At 39.6% G+C, this 23412-nt stretch overlaps 1 protein-coding gene across 1 annotated transcript in view; it reads right to left on the reverse strand.

The window, feature by feature from the left end:
- Window positions 1–3358, reverse strand: part of pipox (pipecolic acid oxidase) — a 31961-nt gene extending 28603 nt beyond the window's left edge. Inside the window, exon 1 of the mRNA XM_044032906.1 lies at window positions 3179–3358. Coding sequence (XP_043888841.1) covers window positions 3179–3289 — 111 coding nt within the window. The 5' untranslated portion in view covers window positions 3290–3358. The remainder of the gene's footprint in view (window positions 1–3178) is intronic.
- Window positions 3359–23412: the final 20054 nt, after the last annotated feature.

Raw genomic sequence — 23412 nt, forward strand, 5'->3', positions numbered from 1 at the left:
CACTAAATTCAGTCAGTTTGACGTTTGTAATTGAAACTGGGACTTAACCCTACTACTACTCAGAGAGTGAGAGGGCTATACTGAATGTAAAGCATGAGAATAAACTCAGATCTGATAATTCACAGCAGTTATGGTGTAAAAAAAAAACATTTAATGTAAATACAGACATGAACGTTTATCTAATGCTCACTTCTGTGAGTGATTCTCCATCCCCAACTGGAGCTTCCTTAATGTCTTTCTCTAAATAATTGAGCTGCTATTTTTTGTTTTACTAAACAGCTCTATGTCTGTCACCATTTCATCGCTACATTCAGGACTTAAAGGGGACATATTATGCAAAATCAACTTTTTAATCATTTTAATACATTTAATACCAGTTGTCAAAGTGTGGAAAAAGAATACTCAGTCATGTTTTCGTGGTCCCCCTTAGTGTAAGTATAGGCGATAAAACACGCAATATTGAATTCCCTGCGCATTGTGACGACAGAATGCGCATTTCACTGCAAATGTTGCCATCCCACCAGTAAGTTTACTTCGAGAGCTCCACCTTAGCTCCACCTTGTCCCTATAAAATGCGAGAGTGCAGGCGAGGGAGGAAGAGCGGTATTATGTCAACGCGGAGGGAAAAGTGTGCTGTTGGTGGCTGCACAGTGGAGCACAGTGTTTTACACAAACTTCCAGCCTCAGAGGATTTTATATATGAAGCTAATGTGCCGGATAAAGTCACCAAACGTTTGTTTGCACCACTTCGCATCAGACTGCGGCCAGCGGTCGCCGTATTTAGTATTTCACCGACGTACAAACACATTTTTAAGAAAAGGTCACATAGAGCTCATAACTGACCATTCTGACACGTCCTAATTAAAAATATTTGTTCAGTACGTCCTCCATGACCGGAGCACAGACTCAGTCTGATACAGTCACATACAGCAGCTGTTTATGCCGCTCGCCGGTGGCGATCAGCGGTGCTGCCCCTAAGTGTTTTTAACTGATTTACAGTTGGACACTGTTCGGCTTGATCCTTGTGTCGGACGTCTCTTCCTGTGACGGCACTCTCGCTGTTTTCCGTGCACGCTGCCATGTTGATATTGTCAGAGAACTAGTGGAGGGAGGGGGAGAGGAATGGAGTGGAGGGAACAGGAGCTGAGTGAGCGCAGTAAAAAGGACAAATTAGAAACCCCCTGGAACAAGTGGGTGAGTGTTTGCCTGTGTCTCATTTGCATGTAAAGGGACCAGGCACAAAACCGAGCGTTCTGAAAGGGCCGGTTTTGGCAGGGTTATTGAACTGCTATGGTGCTTCATCCTATGGTATTTTGAGGACACCAGGGAACTATTTTAACTTGGAGAAATAGGGTATAATATGTCCCCTTTAAGTTGTGCCCACTGCTCAGACTGGAGAGAAAGCAGGGAGGAGGTGGAGTGAAGTGAAGTTGAATGAGAAACACAGCGAGAGTAGAACTGGCAGCAGCTCTAAGAGTATTAAGAGTTTAACGTGACATAAACATTAGTGATATAATGTCTCATTCTGTATCGCCTATGAAAATATTGATATTTTAAATTATTTGTTTGGTCATACAAAATTAAATCAGTTATGGCAAGAATTTGATTATATATCAATGATTTTCCCAATGACGAGATAATTTTGTTGTGAGGACTCTTGAATGCATCTTGCGTGGACCCCTCAGGGAATGCATCCTGAAAGCATCTCCTTAGCTGCTCCTCTTCACAGCTCAACATGCTGCGAACCCCACATTACTCTTACTAGCTCTCATGGGCTGCAGTCTGTGTGTTTCCTTGAAGTGGAAACCTGGCCCTCAACCAGATTCTCTCTGAATGCAGTAGTCATTTTAAAGTCTGTCGGGCAGGTTTGGCTGGAGCAACGACACCCTGTCCTCCTTCACAGATCATGGTGATATTGGTTTGAGAAAGCATACGCTGATGCAAGACGGAGTGTTATAATACCCAGTGAATGTCAAACTGCTTTTTTTACTTGAAATGCCCATCCTTATAGAGGTGAAGAAATGCCACAGATCTGAAAAACAAATCTGAGCCATCGGTTTTTACATTAAAGTTGGGTTTACGGATAGATTATTGCATGCTATTTACATCAGGGAGGGATGTTTAAAGGTGAATAGGCTCTGTTTGCTGCAAAGGGGACTCTCTCACTCATCAGTTTATTCCGTTTACAGCTGAAACACAGAATGTCTCCACTTACGATGAACAGGTTCCTCCCGCACAGTGGTATGAGCGAGTTAATGACATCTGATTATTCTGACTGATCACTGCACATGTTTACAGTATCAGTTTGTGCACTTCGCTGCTGTGCATAGCTTTTACACCTGAGCAGTGCTTGAAGTGGGCCAGCGCTTTTTAATTTTACTATTGTATCGATACTGTGTTTAGGTTATCTGCCCAATTCTTTATTATGGCCCAGAATAATCATTTCTCAGGATGCACTACTTGACGTTCACCCATTCTCACAAGAGTCTAGGGTTTGTTTCTAATATCTAGTGTTTATTGTAAAAGATGAACAATATCTGTCAGACAGATGATCTGCTGTGGCGCCCCCTAAAGGGAGAACCCGGAAGAACAACAATATACTGTATATTAAGTGTTAATGGTTGGTTATATTCACTGACTCACATTTGTGTCATGGAGGACAGCGTCTAACAGGACACACAATAAAATGGACTGTGTGATTTGAAGTTCAAATGATTGTTGGAAAATGTTATAGATAATCTAAATATACAAGTTGGCAAAACTTGTATAAAGTCCAGTTTTTAGTTATTTTAATATAGACTAAGTATTTAAATAAATAGTTGTTAATATAACTAACATCTTATGGTATATTTTATTTACTGAGGATGTAATAATTTAGTGTTTAATGGTTTAGTAATGCCGACAGATACATTTCCCAATTTCAAGCACTGTACCTGATCACCCTTCTAATATTACTTTACGTACTCACGTAGTAATGTAGTATTTACATCACTCTTCTAATATTATTTGCATTAAGTACTCACACAGTAATGTAGTGTTTACACCAGAGTACAATTGTCTAATATTGCTACTAATAGCGCTACTCGTGCAATACTTTTAAGTACGTGCATGTGAAAATACTCGCCTCGCCACGTCACGGTTTGTCACAGTGGATTGGAGTGGAGTGTGGGACACTTGCCTGCTCCAGTACTAGAGTCTTCTGGTTCTTCTTGGCCAGCTCGTAAGCCGCGAACGAGCCCTGAACGCCGGACCCGATCACCACACAGTCATACTCGGCCGTGGTAGACATCTTGACTAAGTTTTATAGTAAGAGAAACCACCTCATGTTCAACACACTCTTCTGTAAGTGGAGGAGGAACGAACGCGCGTGTATTAAATGTGGCCTGAGTTTTGACTGCCAGGAACACAACATCAAACTTTTTGCAGCTCAGGTTTTTTGTGAGACTTTGCTTGGTTATGGTCTGGATTGAGGACACAATTATTTTGAGTATGCTTCTGCGCCAGATTTGGATGGACACAGGGAAAGTGGGGAGTTTAACAAGTCACTAGTGCCTGACGGTCTCTTTGTAGGGTAAATAACACAGACGTATATTTAGTTACAGCAACTATTTAACTATACATTTCCTTCATGTTGTTCCACCACCTGTTCCTCTTCAGGAATGGAAATTTTTTTTCCTTGATAAACATTTTTATTTTCATTTATTCTGTCATGAACACTCCCACAACTCTTTGCCAATATACATAATAATGATGATAATGTTGCTCTGTAGCTGAGCTTTTTTTTTTTAGAAATAATAAATGCATTTATTATAAATGTAAATTTAGGTTAAGAGAAAGAATTGAAAGAGCAGCAATTACTGTTTTATTACATAGCTGTCAATCCTAAAATGTTATAGCCTCTTTACACACTTGATTAATACAACGTCCAATAAAAATAATAATATAAAACACATATACATAAAGCTATATAAAAAAAGCACCAGCACCAGTTGCAGACCTTAGTTATATGCATGGTGCATATTGTGTGCAAGCTATTTCTGGCAGTCACAGGGTTAAACTGTAAAACAAGTTAAACTGTAACATAACTGCATTACAATGAAAAAAGGACAAAGTCCAGAGGTCACTACAGTGCAGCAATTGGCTAGTTGAGGTCCAACTCTGTTGTTATGAGGGTAAATATATTTCATATTATTATGTTATGCTTTTCTGGTCATGAGGATCAAGTGCTTTACACCACAGTTTTACCATTCACTCATTAACACACACACATTCATACATGTATGTAGCCATGAGCGATTTAGGATTAAGTGTAATGATCAAGGATCCATTGACTCGCTCGATGCACCGACTAATCTACAACCATTCTTGTTGGCCTTATATAAATATATAAATGACATGATTGATTACAGCATAGTGAGAAGCTATAATTCATTTTATTATTTAAATGTATGTATTGTCGCCATACATAAAACACCTGGAATATTGCAATGGTATACTGAATCTCATGATCAGCTTTATACAATCAATGTCAATTGGATAAGTTCCTGTTAATATTACACATAAACCACCTGGCTGTGTGGCTTATTTATTATCTACTTATTTGAGGAGTGGATCAACATGGGGGAGCAAGAGGGCCAGTGTCCTGTAGATTGGAGCCTGTAAATATATCACTGTTTGTATTCAGTGTGACTCACTGGTCTTATCGAAGTTATATGTCAATGATAGACAGTGACTACATTTTCAAGCTCAGGGCACACAACAGACAGACTTTGATAAAGATGTTCTAGTTCTGAGTAAATCCAAGTTTGTGCAGATTTTTCATCGTTGCTGTTTTTGCTTTAAAATGAAGAAAAGGCAAGAAAGAAACCCACTGTAGTTGTACATGAACACTAGATTTTTCGTGTATAAAACATATTTAATTCAACATTTGTTTGAGTCTTCGTCTCAATGTCTAAAAGCAGAAACTATGTACAGGCGTTTTTACAACTCTATCCTCTCTGGTGACAAAGATGCTGATTCACCGGCTTCCTGCAACAGCATGAGTGAAATGACTGTAATAACCAAACTGCAGCGTAATTACGGTAATACAAATTGTACTTGTTCAAACATGTCGTCTGCGATACACTGTGTTAAAGGGTTAAATCGTTAATACACTATTTTTACATGCAGTTTTTATATTTATAGTTATTTTGGAAAAAGCACTTAACTCTCAGTATATTTTCTGGCCCTTTTCATGTGATTAATAAGAAAACATGTTTTTAAACTTTAACATTTTTTGAAACAGGGTCGGAAAAACAGCCAATTTAATCAAAAGTGATTCTTACTGGGAAGAGCAGTTTTTCCTCTGGGCATGGAGAGATTCAAAGCATTTATCATCAATCTTTTTTTTTCATCCACTAATTCTGTGGACAACTAGAGCCTCAGTCTGAAGAGTTCTCATTTGCAATCGATCAGTGTTGCAATAGCTTGTCCTCAATGACCTTTCCAATAGAAAGGTACAGAGGTTAGGATGTCTCTTCTTAAACCATAACTTCACCTGAATTGTGAAGGCAAAATTCCACCTTGGTCGGCAAAGTTCTATTCTATTCTAATTTATCATGTACAGCTGCTTGTACGGAGAGGGTCATCGGAGTTTCCCTCCCCTCTATCGAAGAACTATTCCAGTCCCGCTGCAAGAAGAGGGCACTGACCATCGTCAATGACCTCTTACACCCTCTCAACAAACTCTTTGAACTGCTGCCATCAGGCAAACGCTTCCGGAGCATAAAAGGCAGAACCAACAGACTGATCAACAGCTTTATTCCACAAGCTGTCAGAATGCTGAACTGCTGATATGAATCTGGACGACAATCATTATTGCACCTTAATCTGCTCTGCTCTATTTCTCTCCAGCCTTGTTTTCTTATTTTTACATAGCATTTCACTTGGCACTTTAACTGTACTGTGATGTTTACATTGATCTCTACACTGACAATTGCTGCTTAACGTCTTAGGGAAGTGTGAATGTGCGTGAGCCGGGGGAGGGTGTAAATGTGTATTTAAATATTTAAATCTTTGGATCCCTGGGAAACGCTCTCTCTTTTTGTTGCACTACTTGTTGTATGTACAGCTTAATGACAATAAAAGTGATTTGATTTGATTGATTTGATTTGAAAATAAAAAATAGCTTTCAATATTTTTACATTTATATATAATAAATCACATGATGTTGGTAATGTACATTGGTTACATTCATTTAGTTGTTTCCTTGTGGCTGAATGAAGGGACTTGAATATATGGCATATTGTTCAGTGAGGATGGTTTGATAGTCCATTTAAGTCATTAGTCATATTTTTTTCAGGAGCCTTAACCTTTGACCTGCAACCAATGGTCTTTAAAATACTAATATTAGTGTATACACCACCACCATAGCACCAATTCATGTAGATTTAGTATTTAGGGGTTTAGACTTCTAATGGGAGCTGGGAGTACAGCTGTTGCTCCTTTTTATTCAAGTTTTGAAAATATCTGAGCATTGCATCAGGATGCCTCCTGGACACCTTCAATGGGAAGTCTTACAAACCTTTACTTTAATTGAAAAATGGACCTTAAGGAATTTCCAGAACTCATTGGCCTCCTTCTTGAAGATGATCGGACAATACCCTGGATCAACAATTTTGTATTAATTACTGACTATAATTAAGATGATTAATAATACTAATATTAAAAATATTAAATAACTTTGATAATAAACTTCCCTTCCCTGATTCAGTCTCATTAATTTAGTATCAACTTAGATTATGATTCATAATTATGAAGGACATCTAAATTGATTAATGCCCCCAATTGAGCTGATTTGTTTATGAAACAATACAATGAAATATAATGGAAAAGAAAATGTAATGGACAAGAAGAGCCAATGAATTCACTATTCACAACACTAGAAAAATAATAAATGCAAAATATAAGCAAATGTATCAAAATATAGGAAAAATATAAACATTAATATAAATTACATTTGTCTATATACATGTGCAGGGTCCAGAGCTAAAAATAAGAATGCAAACATTATTATGAATATTATATTATTTTAGAAACATTTTCAATTACTTTCACTTTACTTTATTATACAGCATCTCCCTTTTTACTCTTTTAATTACCTCCTTGTAACAAATTCTGTTGTAAGTTTTATATCTGAAACTGTAATGTTTCTGTAACTATATGCACTATCTATGCTGCTATCTTGACCAGGACTCCCTTGAAGAAGCGATCTTGTATCTCAGTGGGACCCTCCTGGCTAAATAAAGGATAAATAAAAAATAAATAAATAAGAGATGTAGAAGCAATAATGTCCCTATGGATTAATTAGCAAACTCTTATCTTATACATATTCAGATTTTCCTCTCGACCTCCCATCAAGTCTGGCACAGCTGCATAACAGATCGCAATTATGGGACACTTGCTCCAAATGCCAAAGCATCCATTAAATAAGATGGTATCGTTCAACGTCACAACTGATTATTGTTGGCTACTTGGGGGCAGAAGGTTGTGCATGCACTAGTGTGACACATCATTTCGATGACAAGATATTGTTTTAATAGCAAATGCATCTGCACCTCTCAAAGTGAACTGTAGAAAGCACATAGTTGCACCACAGTCGTTATAAATAGCTTGTTTCCAATCAGAAAATAATCAATACATTGAATAATAAAGTGCTGAAATTCTTTGGTGCTTGGGCCCAATGTGCCAGATATCAAAGGCAGAAAGAAACAACACATTTTTAAAAGACGGCTATAAGATAATTGGCTAAAAAGGCAGGTTCATGCTTGAGAGGAGATGGAAACAGGAAGCTTTGGAATGAATCTGTGATTGAACTTGCAACAGAGGAGTTGTCCTGACAGTTCTTTTCCTAGCTGTAGTCTGATTTTAACAAGGTAAAAGCACATTTGGATTTTAAAGGAGAATGTGGTGGGTTTACTTATGCATTTCCTGTAAACTAACTGTTAGACACCGTACTGGCTCACTGAGAGTGTGCTGTGCCTGTGCTACAAGAGTCAAGTTTTATGTCCGCAGGTCTCATTATTCAGTGGTTTTTCCTGGTTGTGTTTTCACATTCACTGACTTGGCAATACCCATGGAATGTAACAGCTTGCTGAGGACACGAATGTGGATGAGGATGGTGAAGCATGTGGTTTGGTCTGAGATGTGACGTCTGGCTGCTGTCAGGATCTGCACTCATTAAAGACTTGAAGACATAAAGGACATAAAAGCCTGATGAAATGTTTTGGATGAACATTTGATGTTCGCACAGGCCTTTGTTTAAATGTCTGTGTTTTATTTTTTTTTATTTGTCTTTTAAGTTGTCATAATATTATATAATAGTTTGGAGTTCCAATCAGGTTTTCTTGCAGGTCATCGCCCGTTGGGAAGGCCAGAGCTTGATCCCCAGCTCCACTAGACTGTGTCCCTGGGCAAAGACACCTGAACCCAAATTAGTTCACAGAGATGCGTGACAGAAAAAGCCCTGCATGTAAACGTGTTGGGTGAATGGCAAAACTGTAGTGTAAAGCAGAGTGGTCAATTTGTTTTTGGTTGTTCCCTTTTAGTTCTGTCCACATAGGTTCACGACCCGGTTGGAACAAGAGTATTTTTTGCATGTTCTCTGTGTGTTTGTGGGTCTTCTCCAGGTACTTTGGTTTCCTCCCACAGTATAAAAACACACAGAGGTTAATTGAACACTCTCAATTGCCCTTAGGCATGAATGTGAGAGTGAGTGGTTGATTTTTGTCTCTGTGTTGGCGACCTGTCCAGGGTATAACCCGCCTTTTGCCCTGTGTCAGCTGGGATTGGCTCCAATGATCCATGACCCTCATGTTGTGGATAAAGTGGTACACAAAGGATGGATGGATGGATGGATGGATGGATGGATGGATGGACTTTGTTTACTTTAGATTCTCCTTCCTTTGTGTGCGTGTGTGTGTGTGTGTGGTGTTACTTCCAGCTCTATTGTTTTCCCTGATGGTCCTCAGCTGTTCCTAATTGTTTTAACCTGTGTCTCCCTTTAGGATTTAGTATCTGTGTTACACTTTACTCCCTGCCAGTTTGTCTTATTAACCTGGCGACCTTGGCTTTAGTCCTGGGTGTTTTGATTTTGGTTGCCTGATCTCCCCGCTGGTTTACAATAGTTGTTTTTTCTTGCCTCTTCTACGTTTGGGTTCTCCTCGTTCTTAAAGCTTGAGTCCATAATTTGTTCATATCTTATTCTTTGAATTCCGTCTCCTGTCCTGATGGCCATCAAGACTGAAAGTCACTATAAATCTCCATGGTTCCCACCCTTTCACATTGATAGGTTTTATACCCAGTTGTATCAATCAAATGTCATATAAACAGTATGATCATAACGTGTTTAATTAGCTTTTGTCCTGTTGTAAACCGAGGTTGTCAGATATCAATCCTCGTTATCTTCAGTGTTGTACTCTTTAGAAAGCATTATGAATATTGCATATGCTGTAGAAGTAGATGCAGATTTGTAATGACCCTAATGGAGAAATAAAGTCCAGCATACAACATATACATCACATGGTATCTGAACTGCCTGAGTGCCTGAGTGCATATCATAGTTGCATTTGATAAAAGAGGCTCTAACCACACCTGGAGTATGCTATGTGAGATGAATTGTGGGTAAACAGTGGCCTGTGTGGGTAATGGCCTCTGTCCTGGACAGCAGGCTGAGCAGATGGATGGTGAGGAAGGACAGATCTGCAGAGGGTCGGATGGTCAAACACCCCGCTGTTTCACCGTGTCACATACACACAAGTGTGAACCTCCCCACAGTCTCCATCCTGTTATATTACACCACACAACATTAACTCCCCTCGGCACACATAGCAGTAATGTTGCATATTTCAGACTATTTATGTGATACTATATTTCTAAAACTCTAGACAGGAAGTTGTCTTAGGCCAAAATGACCTGGATATTTTTCTTGCAGTTATTGGTTTCCATTTATTCCACGACAAGGTGAAGATTAAGATGTGTTGATTTGCCAAAAATGATTTCAGCACAATAGGGTCTGAGTAGGGGTCTGAGCAGGTGCAGTGATGAGGTCACTTGTTGGAGAACAAAAAAAAAGTGTGAGAACAGGAAACAGAGAATGGAGTTGGATGTGCCAGAAAACATAAACACATACTTTACTTTACTTTACTCTGGGCTTGTTGATTTCTATCCATATTTCTGTTACTACTTCTGTATGATAATTATGGGTTTGGCAAAGTTTGACACGTGGAACACAGAAAAACCGAGCAGGTCAGTGCTGACAGAACAGTGACTACCAGTCACACTGTGTGAAAAATGCCTGTGTCCATGTCACCAGAAGATTCTGCAGGTTAACAACATGAGAGGCCACAAGTCCCTTTCTGTTGCTTGATACATTTAAAAGAATTTAAACCAGGCTTCATACGGCACTTGATTGAACCACACCTGACAGGTGATGCAGTTAGGCCATTCAAATTCTCATGTTATTCGTTTTTTTTCAAAAACACTACCATGTACTATTATTATTTTTGTTATATCCTCTATATAAAGTGGATGGATATTATAAAAATAACTAATGCAACAAAAAATAATGATATCTGCCTTTTTCCACAAAGCAAAAGAATATGAAAATATGTATTTATTATAAAACTAGAATCTAGAGGAAAGCAAGATGCAAATGAACTAGGGAGCTCTCAAATTCTTACATTATTACTGAGTGAAGTGGGAACTTATGTGTTGACTGAAGCACAATGCTGGATTCACTGCTTGTTCAAAAATAACAACACATTCAACAATGCATCTTCTGTGGCTGATGACTAACTGTAGAAAGTTATATTTATTTTCCAACATGATCTCAGTAAGAGACGTGCGCTCAAAGACACCCCTTACTATTTCAACAAAGAAAACATTTGAGGATGACTTTCGTTTTTCGCCTGATCCTCTCCTACATCACATCACTTGATTATCAGAACATTTCTCGTCAATATTGCTACTGATCTTGTGGCTTTGATCTTTCTTGGCTCATTAGTGAACCTATGAATTCATCAGCAAGTGTCTGACCAAGGCAACATCAGTGGAAACCACCACTTTTTTTTTTTTTTGTAGAAATGAGTTAGAGAAACCGTTTTAGTGACTTTCCAAAGCTCCACAGAAAGATAAAATGAGAGGTTGGTGCGTTGTTTATGATGATATGGGAGTGTTACTGGGACACTGAAATCACCATCTGCTGCTAGTGAAAGTTAATTCTCACTGGGCACATGGTGGAGGCTTGCTGCTGAGGCCCCAGCAGTCCACGTCCCTCAGCTGTTCGTGTAATGTGATGAACAGTGTGTGTGTGTGTGCTTGAAAAACAGTCCTCTGCTCTGCAGCAGGGGAGAAAATGCAGCATCAGGGCATTTTCACTAAGTACTGCCACCGTCCCTGACATTAGGGATCCTGGAAACGGCAGGAGAGAAAATGTTTCTGCAGCATAAAATGCACTCATCACCCTGTGCTAAAGTGACTTTGACATCTTGCATAAATCGTGCTCAGGCGTGTGTTTTGACTTTGCTGACCAGAAACAACCATATTAAATCAGAGCTGTCATAAAATTACAGGGAACGAATCACTGCCAATTTCCGGAATTGAATTGCTTCTCAATCACAAGGTCTCACTTTCCTATCGAGAATAAATGTTGATTCAACCAGGGACATTTCAGTTGCTGTAATAGCCATATTACTATTTGTCAAGATATGGATTTGTACAGTTACTTGGCAGCAAAAATATGTAAATACTCCTTTATCTGGCACCTTATTACATCTTAGCAAATACTTGTCAGAGGAGCAAGACAGCTTTTCACCCCCGTGCCAAGTTGAGCTTGTACATTTTTCGTTTTGAAATGAAGTCACGGGCTCTAAAGAGTCATTTCTTGTCAAGCTTATGCACTGAATGCAATTAACTGTAGTGGTAATGTAGTTTACTTGAGACGGTTGCTGATATATACAAGTTAAAAACTGTCTTTCTCCCAATGAACTCTAACTGAAAGCTGTTGGTCGTGATTTAATAAGGTACAGACTAAAGGAGCATTTACAGTTAAGTAATGGAACTAAATCAAATGTGACAAAATCCTAAAGGGGATATTACAGTTACGGTTCCACTTTTGCTTGGTTTTGACAGAAATTCTCAGAACTGAAAACCTTATGTCCAACCTCTCTGGATTCATGAAAGATTTAAAAACAAAAACAGACATCTGCCTTTAGGCTTGACAACGCCTGCAGTGGAGGAGCTCCTGGTTCAGGTTCACTCTTTTGCCGAGGTCAGACTTCACAACTTTTTCTGTCTGTTATAATGGTCACCGTGGCAGAACAGGCGATCACAGAGCCATAAATATGTTCACTGACAGACAGAAGCAGCCAATCATGACGGATACAGTGACGCAGGCAGGACAACGCTGAGACTTCAAAAAGAAACAAATGATGGCATTCAAAGCCCTTTGTGTGATTCTTGTGTTCTCGTGTAGTAATCACGACACAACTCACAGCACTTGATGCTCCCAATCTCACAACCTACTGGCAGCATTCTGTTGTATTGTTGGTCACTATGCACTGCATGGGATAAAAAGAAATCATTTTCATGGCATGGGTGAATGGCCTGAATCTCTATGTGCCAGATCTGGCTATAATTGGGTTAATCATGTGCAGCCTGACCTCCAAATTACACAGCAAGAAGTTGCAAGAATAACAGGGTTACCCACAGATTTGTGGTTATTATTGCAAAATGGATCACGGTTGTTGCCAGTATAACCACTTATGTCAGAGCTACTGGTCTAATAGTGTTTGGATCAGGTGGTTTCTTTCAGACTGGGATAATGGTGGATGGTGGTGGTTTTCCACAGGACATGCAGACTGCATAAATTGGTGAAGACTTATTTACCAAAAAAAAGAAAAAAAAAGGTTGTTGAATCCCATTGCACAGGTCTGGAGCTGCTGACCAGGGATGCCATTCAGACCTGGGGCCTCATCTACCATGTGACACTATTTACTGAAACTTCCGCTCAGAATGTACAAATGCAACATTTCCCATGGTTTGTAGGGAAGTAAAATAAAATCTTGACTTGTTACTAACAAGCATTTAAAAAAAAAATATAACACTTTGAGAAACAGTTTTGTTTCAGCTCCCACTTCCTTGTTTGGAAAACAACAAAGGAAGTGGGTCTGCTGTGTCTTATTGCTCTCACCGACATCTGCTGCATGTGATCACCTTCTGTTTGTTTTTACCAAATCTCTGACCAGCTTTAGAACATAATGCATAGTATGAAGGACTGAGAGACTTGATTTCTGTCTAACAACGACTGCTGTTTACACAGTAGTGCTAATTAAACGGCTTCTCTACCCACGCAGCGCGGCACCAGCTGGTCATCTTACACGTTTAACAGTCAGAGTGACTGATCATCTTGTCTGTATTTAGGATTTATTGTGTGTGTATTGTTGGCTACTCTATATCTGATCATAGCCAAACGTTTAGCCATGTGAATTTCTGATGTGATACAGTATATCGTGTAGCAATTGACTGTAGATGCTCAAAAAGTGTGTTGAGGCAGTGGTTCATCACACTGGAGCCGGCAGCTGATGCATTTACACCCCAAGTGCAAGACCAATGATTATATTTTGGTTCAGACTATGATTTCTTTTTAAATACAGATGGTGCATTTGTTTAAGTAGTGAGTTGTCAGTTAAACACAGTGATGTGTGTGGCTCTTACTGCTAATGAAGCTGCTGATGCAAACGTGTTTCTTCCTTCTACTAAACTCCATGTTTTTGAACTTAAGTAGCATGAATTTGAAGCTACGAGATAACGGACTTTCATCGACAGTCGGCTCTCTGCAGTTTGGTGTTGGGCAGAAAATCCATGACATAAACTAAACATGTGAAAAGGTCAGGCAAAGTCAATTGCACCTCCTTCAGGTTGGAGTGTTACTCCACTGCTATTTACCTGCCATTTACTGCTGGCAATGTATTCTGAGTCATACATTTTTTAAATATCAAGCATTTCATGTAAATATTCATGATGATCGCCCATACCAATAGGACAAGTTTGTGCTCTGTAACATTTAATGATTAACTGAAGCAGCATGAATAATGAACAGCTTGTCCCCTGCCACTTCAGTTTCAGAGGAGATGAGAAGTTGTGCAGGCAGAGACCAGTGTCATTTGGCCATGATAATGTGTAGCTCCAGTGGCCACAGCAGAAAGAGAGACAGCTCTGACCCGAGGAGTAGTCTCTCCACTCTGCCCCTGCTGTGTTAATGGCTCAGTTTAACTGCTCTTCCCTGCACAGGAATTGCTGGCGGATTAGTTGCTTCATTCTCCCTCTGTGGCCCCTATTGTTGCCAGGTTTAATGGCCCCTTTTCGCCCGTCAGATAGATATGGGCTCACCGAGGAGAGACACGATTACCTTTGATTCAGGAAGATGTTTGTGGATAAAAGTCTGGGCTGCCTGCTTGACTTGCTTTTGCTGTGTGCAAAGGCAGAAACCGTGATGATGCAAGTGTCTCGCTTCAAACTCATGAATTCATTTTTTTTCTATTTAATTAAAATATTTAATCTTTATATAAAGGAAAACCTCTGACCCTCTGATTCTTTGGCAGCAGATATTGCTCTTAAGCCACACAGCAAACATGTGTCACGTTGTTCCCATACCTGTTCATATAGTTTCACACCATATAATGTGTTTAGACCGTGTAGCGATGCCAAATTTGAATTTTGTAAGATAAAAAAAAAAAGTGTCACTGCAGGAGCTTAGTGAGCTGTTTTCAAGACCATGTTCCAGGGCAACAAAAGGTTGCAGTGCGGTTGGTTGTTCACACAGACTTCAGCTTATGGTGGCAGTTGCAGAATATGTATCTGGTTAGCATTACTGTAACTACATCCACATCTTTTGCATATTGCCCTAACCCATTATTTTTACCCACATTTCTCAGCTACTTCCCTTTCAGTTCTCCACCATCTTTAAAACACACACAGGCATTTAAACCTGAAAATCCTATGGCTCTACCATCTGTACTGTTCCTGTGCGTATTACTGTACAATGTATAAGGATGAATGATGTTAATCTGTGAGGACATGCACAACCAATGCGTCCAAGTGACACAGGATACATGACGCAGTCTTTACACATACACATATTCATGGTTAACGGCAAGTATATCCTTGGATACTGCGGCGTATTTTAGACTGTAGTCTCTGTTGGGGGGATGGTGGGACAGCTGTTGTTGTCATTCCCTCTGGACAAAGACTCCTGTTCAGACCTGGCATGAACATGTCTCACGTGATCCACTGAAAAGTGGACAGCTTGAATGCACCCGCAGCATATTAAATTGAGATTTCATATACATAAGATCCAATCACAAGGCCTCACTGGGAATGCATGCAGGGAGAGATTCTAATGACAGACATGAACTGACAAACATAAAGCAGTGATTTAGAATTTGTTGAGTGAATTACTGAAAATGCTGCATTTTAAAATTTGCATTTTAAATGCATATAAATAACAAGTCTAAAATGTAAGGGATCGTTGGCAGAAAATGATTGCATTACCTACAGGTTTGATTCTGTAAGTACAAACAAATATCTGTTACCATTGTCTGAGTCCATGCAATGCTGATTAGGCCTATCAGTTCCAGATGACACTCCTGCTGCACACAGGAAGTGATTTGTCCTATGTTAAGACAGAATGGAGGAAACGGCAACATTGTGTGTACAGCAAAATGACTGAGAGTATAAAGAAGTGACTATGAAGTTTTGTAGTTTCAGAAATGAATTCTACTGCACACAACAAATCAGTGATAAATCGTTAACTTCATTATTCACCATCTATTTTTAATAATCATTAATCAGTTTCAGGTTTCTTCTCTCATCTCTTTTTGTTTGTGGAAAACACAGAACATTTGAAGTCATCATCATTTTGGGTTCTCTGAAACACAAATCAGCTTTTTATGGACAAAACAACCTATTAAGTATTCCAGAAAATAATCGGGAGATGAATCTACCTCTTTCAGCTTCTCTCTTTGGGGGCCACCGCAGTGGATGATCTGCCTCCATCTTGCTCTGTCCTTTATGTCGACATACTTGTTACATGAACTGTCCTCATGTCCTCCTTCACAACATCCATGATCCTACTCTGTGGTCTTCTTCTTTTCCTCCTGCCCAGCAGCTCCATCTCCAACGTCCTTTGTCAAATGTGTTGCTGTCTCTTGCATAATGCTCATTACTAATACTATCCATCCTGGTCACTCCCACGAAAATCTCAGCATCTTTAGCTCTGCCACCACCAGCTCCACCTCCTGTCTTTTAGACAGTGCCACTCTCTCCAAGTCATACATCATAGCAGGTCTCACTACTGTCTTGTAGACTGTCCCTTTCAGTTTTGCTGCTATCTGTCTGTCACCTGTCTCCACTCACTCCACCCTATCTGCACTCTCTTCTCTCCTCATCCAAACTCATCCACTTTGGCAACCCTGCTGCTTCTCTGTACAACCTGTCTCCCTGTCATTCACACACAGGTATTCTGTTATGCTCCTGTTAACCTCTTCTTCTCTCCAGTACATACCTCCACCTCTACAGGTTCTCTCCATCCTGCCTCCCCCCCCACCCCCCTTCACTACAGATTACAATATCATCTGCAAACAACGTAGTCCACGAAGACTCCTGCCTGACCTCATCTGTCACCGTGTCCATCACCATTGCAATCAAGAAGGGGCTCAGAGCTGATCCCTGATGTAATCCCACCTTCAGATTGAACCCATCTGTCACTCCAACTGCTCACCTCACCACTGTCCTCGCACATGCCCTCTCTCTCTCTCTCTCTCAAAGACACAGTGCAGCTCCTTCTGGCCTCCTCTACACGTCTCTATCAGTGCTTCCAGAGCAAAAATCACACTCTTTCTTGGCAGAAACCATTGCTGCTCGCCAATCATCACTTCTTGCCTTCACTGAGCTTCAGCAACCTTTTCCCACACAGTATGTTAATATCTGGGTGTTGAGCATTTGTGAAGCGCTTTGTGACATTTACTCTTCAAAGGTGCTAAATAAAATACATAAATACATCGCGGCTTTGTGAGGGCTGTGATATATCTGCTGAGACAACTGTGCAGTATGTGAAATACCTGGGAAGACGTAACAAATGAATCATATGATTTGGCCTCCTGGTGCAGGTTTTCTTTTGCCACGTGTGTCCGAGTGTGTACTCGTGGCCCTGTCTGTGGATTATTCAATGTTAATCATAGTTTAATATATGTCTTGTCTGTTGATTATGTCCGTATACATTTGTGGGTGTGAAATTTACCAGAAGGTCTTGACTCACATCCCCCACAAGACATAGCATCAAGTTTTCATGCCTTTTTTTCCTATTGGTTGACCTTTGCATATGTACTATGCAATAAATACAGTGTATTAAGAACCTTTTTAACCTTTTTTTTAAGTACATAAAAAAAGGTTAAAACAATAATTTAGCTATATTTTTTCAGCATACGCTTAACAAGAATTGAATCCACATGCCAGTCATTTAACTTCCGAAAGTTTAATTACATTGAACTAGAGGCTATACTTTCATTTTTGTGTCCCGCTATTTAACATAAAGTTGTAAATGATTTTATTTTTTTCCCACCCATAATGCACCTCAATCTGTTATCGCGACACATTTTACCTTCTGCAGCTGGTGTGAAACGCTGCCTTGACAAAGATGCTGCATGTACAGTGAGATACTGTATCTTTCATCTTAAAGCTGACCCAGCAAAATAAATAAATATTTCCAACATGACTGTGTATAAAACAAATGAGGTTCAGGCCGAGAAGCTGCACGTTCAGTAGATTTCATTCCACATCGACGAAACACTGCTCTTCTGCTATGAGGCATGTCCTTCAAATAAATGTGTTCCTGCTGCCAAGTGTGATTATGTTGCTCTCTCTTCAGACACATGGACAGAATGCTGTGTTATTTCTGGCAGTGACGGATGTGTGGCTGCAGGTGGACGGGATTTAAAGGCTGGTGACATTCGCTTGTCCCCTTTAAAACAGAAGGTCTCCCTGTGTAAAGGCACATTACACTTTTTATTTTAGATCTGACTTTGTTCTGCAGTGTTATAATCTGCGACAAGCACAGTCGGTACAATCTGCTATTTGCCTTGGAAATAATTACCTTAAAACTAACCTTCAACAACTGAAATGATAGAAATGACACTTTCCAATTGACCCTCTGACATTCTGTTCTTCAGCACTGCAGACTGTGCACAGCCACTATGTTGCAGCAGCTGTGCTGAACACAAGCATTGTATAATTACGTGAAATTGATTGATAGCACAGGTTATAAGGCTGGGTTGACTTCGTCAGACGTCTCCAAGTTAACTAGTAACCATGTTGTGCAGGCATTTTGTAAGGGAACTGTTTATCTGTAACAAATTATTTATGGAAACCTCAGAAATATGCAAAAATTAATATTCAGCTATTGTTGAAGTGTGGCTGTATGAGGTCATGTCATATCAACACATTCTTCAGTGAGTGTGCCACCACCAAAAGCCCATAGAGATTTTAACATCATGGTGCACAGGTGTTAGACCACTGTTGTATCCATCAGTGAGTTCAGTATGTTAAAATCCTTGGTTCAGATTTACTTAAGAGGTAAAACCTCACCAAACAAGTCAGTAAACCAGCATCCTCCTAGGCCTGTGAGTTTTAAAAAAAAATTAAACCCCATGGGGTTCAAATGTAACCCCAACCTTAACTTAACCACAATTCATATTTTACATGCAACCTTAACCAATATCTAAGAAATGAGGTTTGGACTCATTTGGTCTCTATGTCTGTCCAAGGTCAGTGTTTATTCATGAAAAGGACTTTGTCTCTCTGATGATTTCTTGTCATGCACCTGTCACATTTATAATGATTCCAGAAGTAGGTGTGTGTATAGTGAACCATGCAGCTCTGTTTAAATGCTCTATGTTGTGTCTGCTCTTAATAATGGTGTCTATGAATAGCAGGTGCAGAGCCCCGCCCTCAAGTTGAACTGTTACCTCTGAACTTTTTGGACTTTTTTATATTTGAAGGATTTGTGTTGTATTTTCATGGACTTTGGTTTTTCAGTGGTTCTGATTCTGTTGGTTTCTTGCTTTACTTTGTTGGTTATTTCCTTGTGTGTCCATTTTACTGGCTGTATTTTGTCTGATTCCCTCCTCTGTGATTGTCTGTCCCGCGCTGATGTGTTTCACCTGTATCCAATCCTCCTTGCCTTCCTCATGTATTTAGTCTCTGTGCTCCCACTCTCCACTGTCAGACTGTCTGCTTTAGTTCACATCTTTTACCCCCCTTGTGTTTTGCTGTTTTGAAATTTGGATATTGCTGTGCACCTCACCAGGTTTTGAACTACGTTTCTGAGTAAGTTTATTAAAGTCTCTACCAAAGTAAATAGGCATTTGAGTTTGAGTTCAAGTTGAGTTCAATATTCAATCAAATACATTTAAAACATTATGTAGCATTAAAGCTCCAGTGTATAATGCATGTTGCCAAAACACTGCTAGTGTTGCTACCCTCCCAGAATTACACCGTATTCACACTGTTCTCTTTCAACATTTGTTTTGGTATCTTACCACCTCGCTCATGTCTCAAAGAACCGGGGTCAATTCCATACTGCCTCACTTCACTAGGATAATATCTGTTATGCTTCAGCCTTGCCGCCGTCTATTGTGATTGTGAAAAGGAACACTCACACAGTCATCACAGACACAAACACAACAGAAACACAAGAGAGTTGTGTGAACACCATGGAGTGAACAAACAAAGGCATCGAGTGGCCGTCGTATCAGTACTGTGACGCGGTGTCTGTCTTGGTGGTGTATTCAGTCTTTGAATGATAATTTAGGTGCATGTAACGTTATCCCATCAGGTGTTTTATGTAATCATCTTACTCTGTGACTGTCTTAAGAAAAAAATATTAATAACACACCAATATTTCAGTCTGAAAATATAATTTTCCTTTAAATAATCACATTTTGAAACAAGTAGGTCACAGACTTGTGGCTGAGGAACATGGTGAGCTTTACTGGCTCACGATGTAGACAATGTAATTTAAACAGCCTGGGTCAGACTCGCTGCATAATGTATAACCTGATATGCAGCTTTTGCAATTTGCATGGGTTCGGGCTAAAGCCCGGCAATAAAGTAATAACAATAATTATTGCAATATAATTTTTGTAACGGTAACATACAAAGGTCACTATCAATATTTGAGCACTCTGAGAAAAAATACAGCATGACTGTAAATGTTTTACCTCAGATGTGTTAAATTTGTTTTCTGTCCAAAAAAAAGAGAAATAAATAAACCAGTTTCTTCAACGTTTGCAAAAATGTTATAATAAATATAGATAATCCATCTTTAATTTCCATCGGAGCTGTCACACAATGACAAATCTTCCATGTGAATGGACAATATAGTGCAATCTTCTTGTTGCAGATGTCATATTGTGATTGGAAAAAAACATTAACAGATGTTCTGTGTTGCTGTGTATTTTCACAAATGGCAGATTTGTGGACATCAGTGCTTCATCGGGCTAGTGAAGGTGGTTGAACAAGGGATGATAAGCACCTCAAACAACTAACCCACACCAAGTCTCAGTAACTTGTTAAGACTTAACTAACTCATTAGCTGTAAGGCAGGTCATAAGAATTGTCGGATGATTAATGTTTACAAGGGGAATTTTGAAGCCATGAAAAAGGTGAAAGGAAAAAAAGCGGGAACATTAAACAAGCTGTCTGTTCTTTGTGAGTTTCACAAATAATATTACACAATATTACAAAAAATAAAACGACACTTTTTAACTTTACTTTTAAGGACTTATTTCAACTCTAAATTGTTCCACTTTTCACTGTGAATCTATGGCATCAATCTAATCTTTCTTCCTTTCCTCTGAAGACTCTTTGTTGGTAATTAAGTGTTTGCAAGCTGTGCTTTCTGCTTCTGAGGGGATTTGGATGAATGACGAAGGTTTTCACTTTTTCAAGCAATGGAAATTAACAGCACATGCTTGTTCACCTCAGAAACTAACAAAATATGGAAGTCCTGGTTCTCCATTCACCATGAAATGAGTGTCACCCACCCGAAGCAGCCATACTCCCATCAGAAAGGCTTTTCCGGAGTGGGGATTTTTTTTTATATTAATGTCAGTGAGAGCCCTGAGCTGGAACGGTGAGGTTTCCCGGTCAAAAAGTCAAACATCAACAAATCCTCCTGTACATTTTTAATGCTGATCCATTTTCTGTGGAACTCTCAAATGATCAGTGACAATTTGTAATGTTCTACGCTTAATAACGCATAAAATCTTCCAGTTTTCTTCCCTTATTGCTATCCATACTGATCATGAGAATGAAATGGAAATTGGTGCTGAATTTCATGGCAGTGTTGTTAGTGTTGTGCATTCCTTGCTGTGCATATTCTCTTCACATTACCCTCGTAAGATTAAACGGAGTGAATCTGCAGCTGTCAATATTAATTCCATTCACAATCAGTTTATTTTGAGTCTGACCTTGTTTCACTCAGTTAAAGTGCTCTTTGTCTCCTTTGTCCTGCATGCACGTCAAACATGGCTCAGCCAAGCTGTCAAACTTATGACGGCTTGGCTGTAGCGAGTGAAAAACACCACAACAAGATTCTGATCAGGGATTTATGATTTGAATATTTATGATCATAAAGGACGTGATTGGGTGGTGTTATTATGGAGACAACTATGCAATCCTCAGGGTGAGCCTGTTCTAGTTTGCAAAGTCACTTGATGATAAATTACTATTGTGTGCACATTTGTTTTTACCTTTAAAGGAAACTTTGATTTTACTGCACAAACTTAACTCTGTTCCTTCACTTTCTTTACTTTCTTATGTGGTTGACATCTGTGATTTAGAATGAAATGTCTCGAGGCTAGGCTCAGTCTTGGAATTACGTTCTCTCATTTGTCATGGTGCATCATTAGGTCACATTTCCAACAACTTCAGGACTTTGGCTCATGTTCAATTGGCTTTAGGGCATGGCTATGATGTGATTGATGTTGGATGTCACACACGGTGACCTGCTGCTCTTTGGACTCTCAAGATCGGTCGGTCCCTTGCGTCTTTTCCTCAGTTCTACAATCCAAAATGAATATGGTCTCTTCTGGTTTTTAAAAATGCTGTTGCTGGTGAAACTGTAAATACCTAAAGAATACCCACTCTTTTAGCTTCATTGAAATTGTTTGTTCTAGTCTGGTCAAGAGGAAAACAAGTAACACTGGACCATTTTCACTGCGGTGTGAACATGGCCACAGAGCAGAAAGAGGGGGGAAAGTGACTGAACCCTGTTCACCAAGTGGTAGCATGGCCAGACTGTGTGCAGTGGTTCTTGAGTCAGTGAAACACAATTGAAAATGTGATTTGAGGTTAAGTTTAATTATCTCTACATTCAGGTTGGTTACCAAATTAATAATAATACTATCTTTGCACATAAAACCATGTCTACTGAAGTTTCAATGAGGAATACTGCTCCAGTTTATTGTCCAAAAGATGTTTCTCCAAATACCCCATCCAAAGAGACAGGCCTGCACTGCTACAATAACTTTATGAAGAGCAACTGGGGCAATCTATCCGTTGTTCCGAACGGGAAATGCATTCAGCTCAGCTGCATGTCTAATAGAAGCAGCCATGACACAGTCGCTTATTAAGACAAATAAGCCTCAGTACTGGAGCAGAGGTGCAGAGGAGCCTTATTGTGAGGCTGCAGCTAGAAGGCAAGAGCTCCTCAGCCGCTCAAGCTGCTCTCTTCTGATCTGAAGGGAATGGATAAATCTGTCACTGTGCTGTGTACTACTTGTTCTAGAAGCCACTAATTATTATCTCACACACTTCTGGCTGCTTGCTTAAAGGAGTGAACAAAGAGAAGAGTGCAACGTTAGTGAAGGGCCCATGTGTAACACTCACATGTACACATAGTCCCAGCACCACAAGGCCTTTTCCAAGGGGCCTACCCTCCTCAGTTGTACTTATTGTCGCCTCTATTTAAAGTGATAGTCCAGGATTTTTTAAGTGAGGTTGTATGAAGTAAAGACACGTGGTCAACACTACTGTGCATGCGTGCCTGAGACTTAGAGACTTGCTCTCACTGACACCATGGCTGCCATCTGCCACTTTAGCAACAGAACAAAGGGTTAAAAACTATACTGTGTAACTTTTAACTGTAAGAAAAATCTGATGGATTCAAACCATTGTCAAATGAGTCCACACCATGCTGATTAAGCAGGACACGGTTCGTTTTAGCGACAGATGGAACCGGTTGGAGTATGACTGAAAACCATGTAAGTGGTCACTGTCACTGTATGCACACAAGCGCTCCTTCAGTTAGGTGAAATG

Source organism: Solea senegalensis, linkage group LG8, assembly GCF_019176455.1.
Source record: "Solea senegalensis isolate Sse05_10M linkage group LG8, IFAPA_SoseM_1, whole genome shotgun sequence".
In the NCBI taxonomy this organism is placed as follows: Eukaryota; Metazoa; Chordata; class Actinopteri; order Pleuronectiformes; family Soleidae; genus Solea; species Solea senegalensis.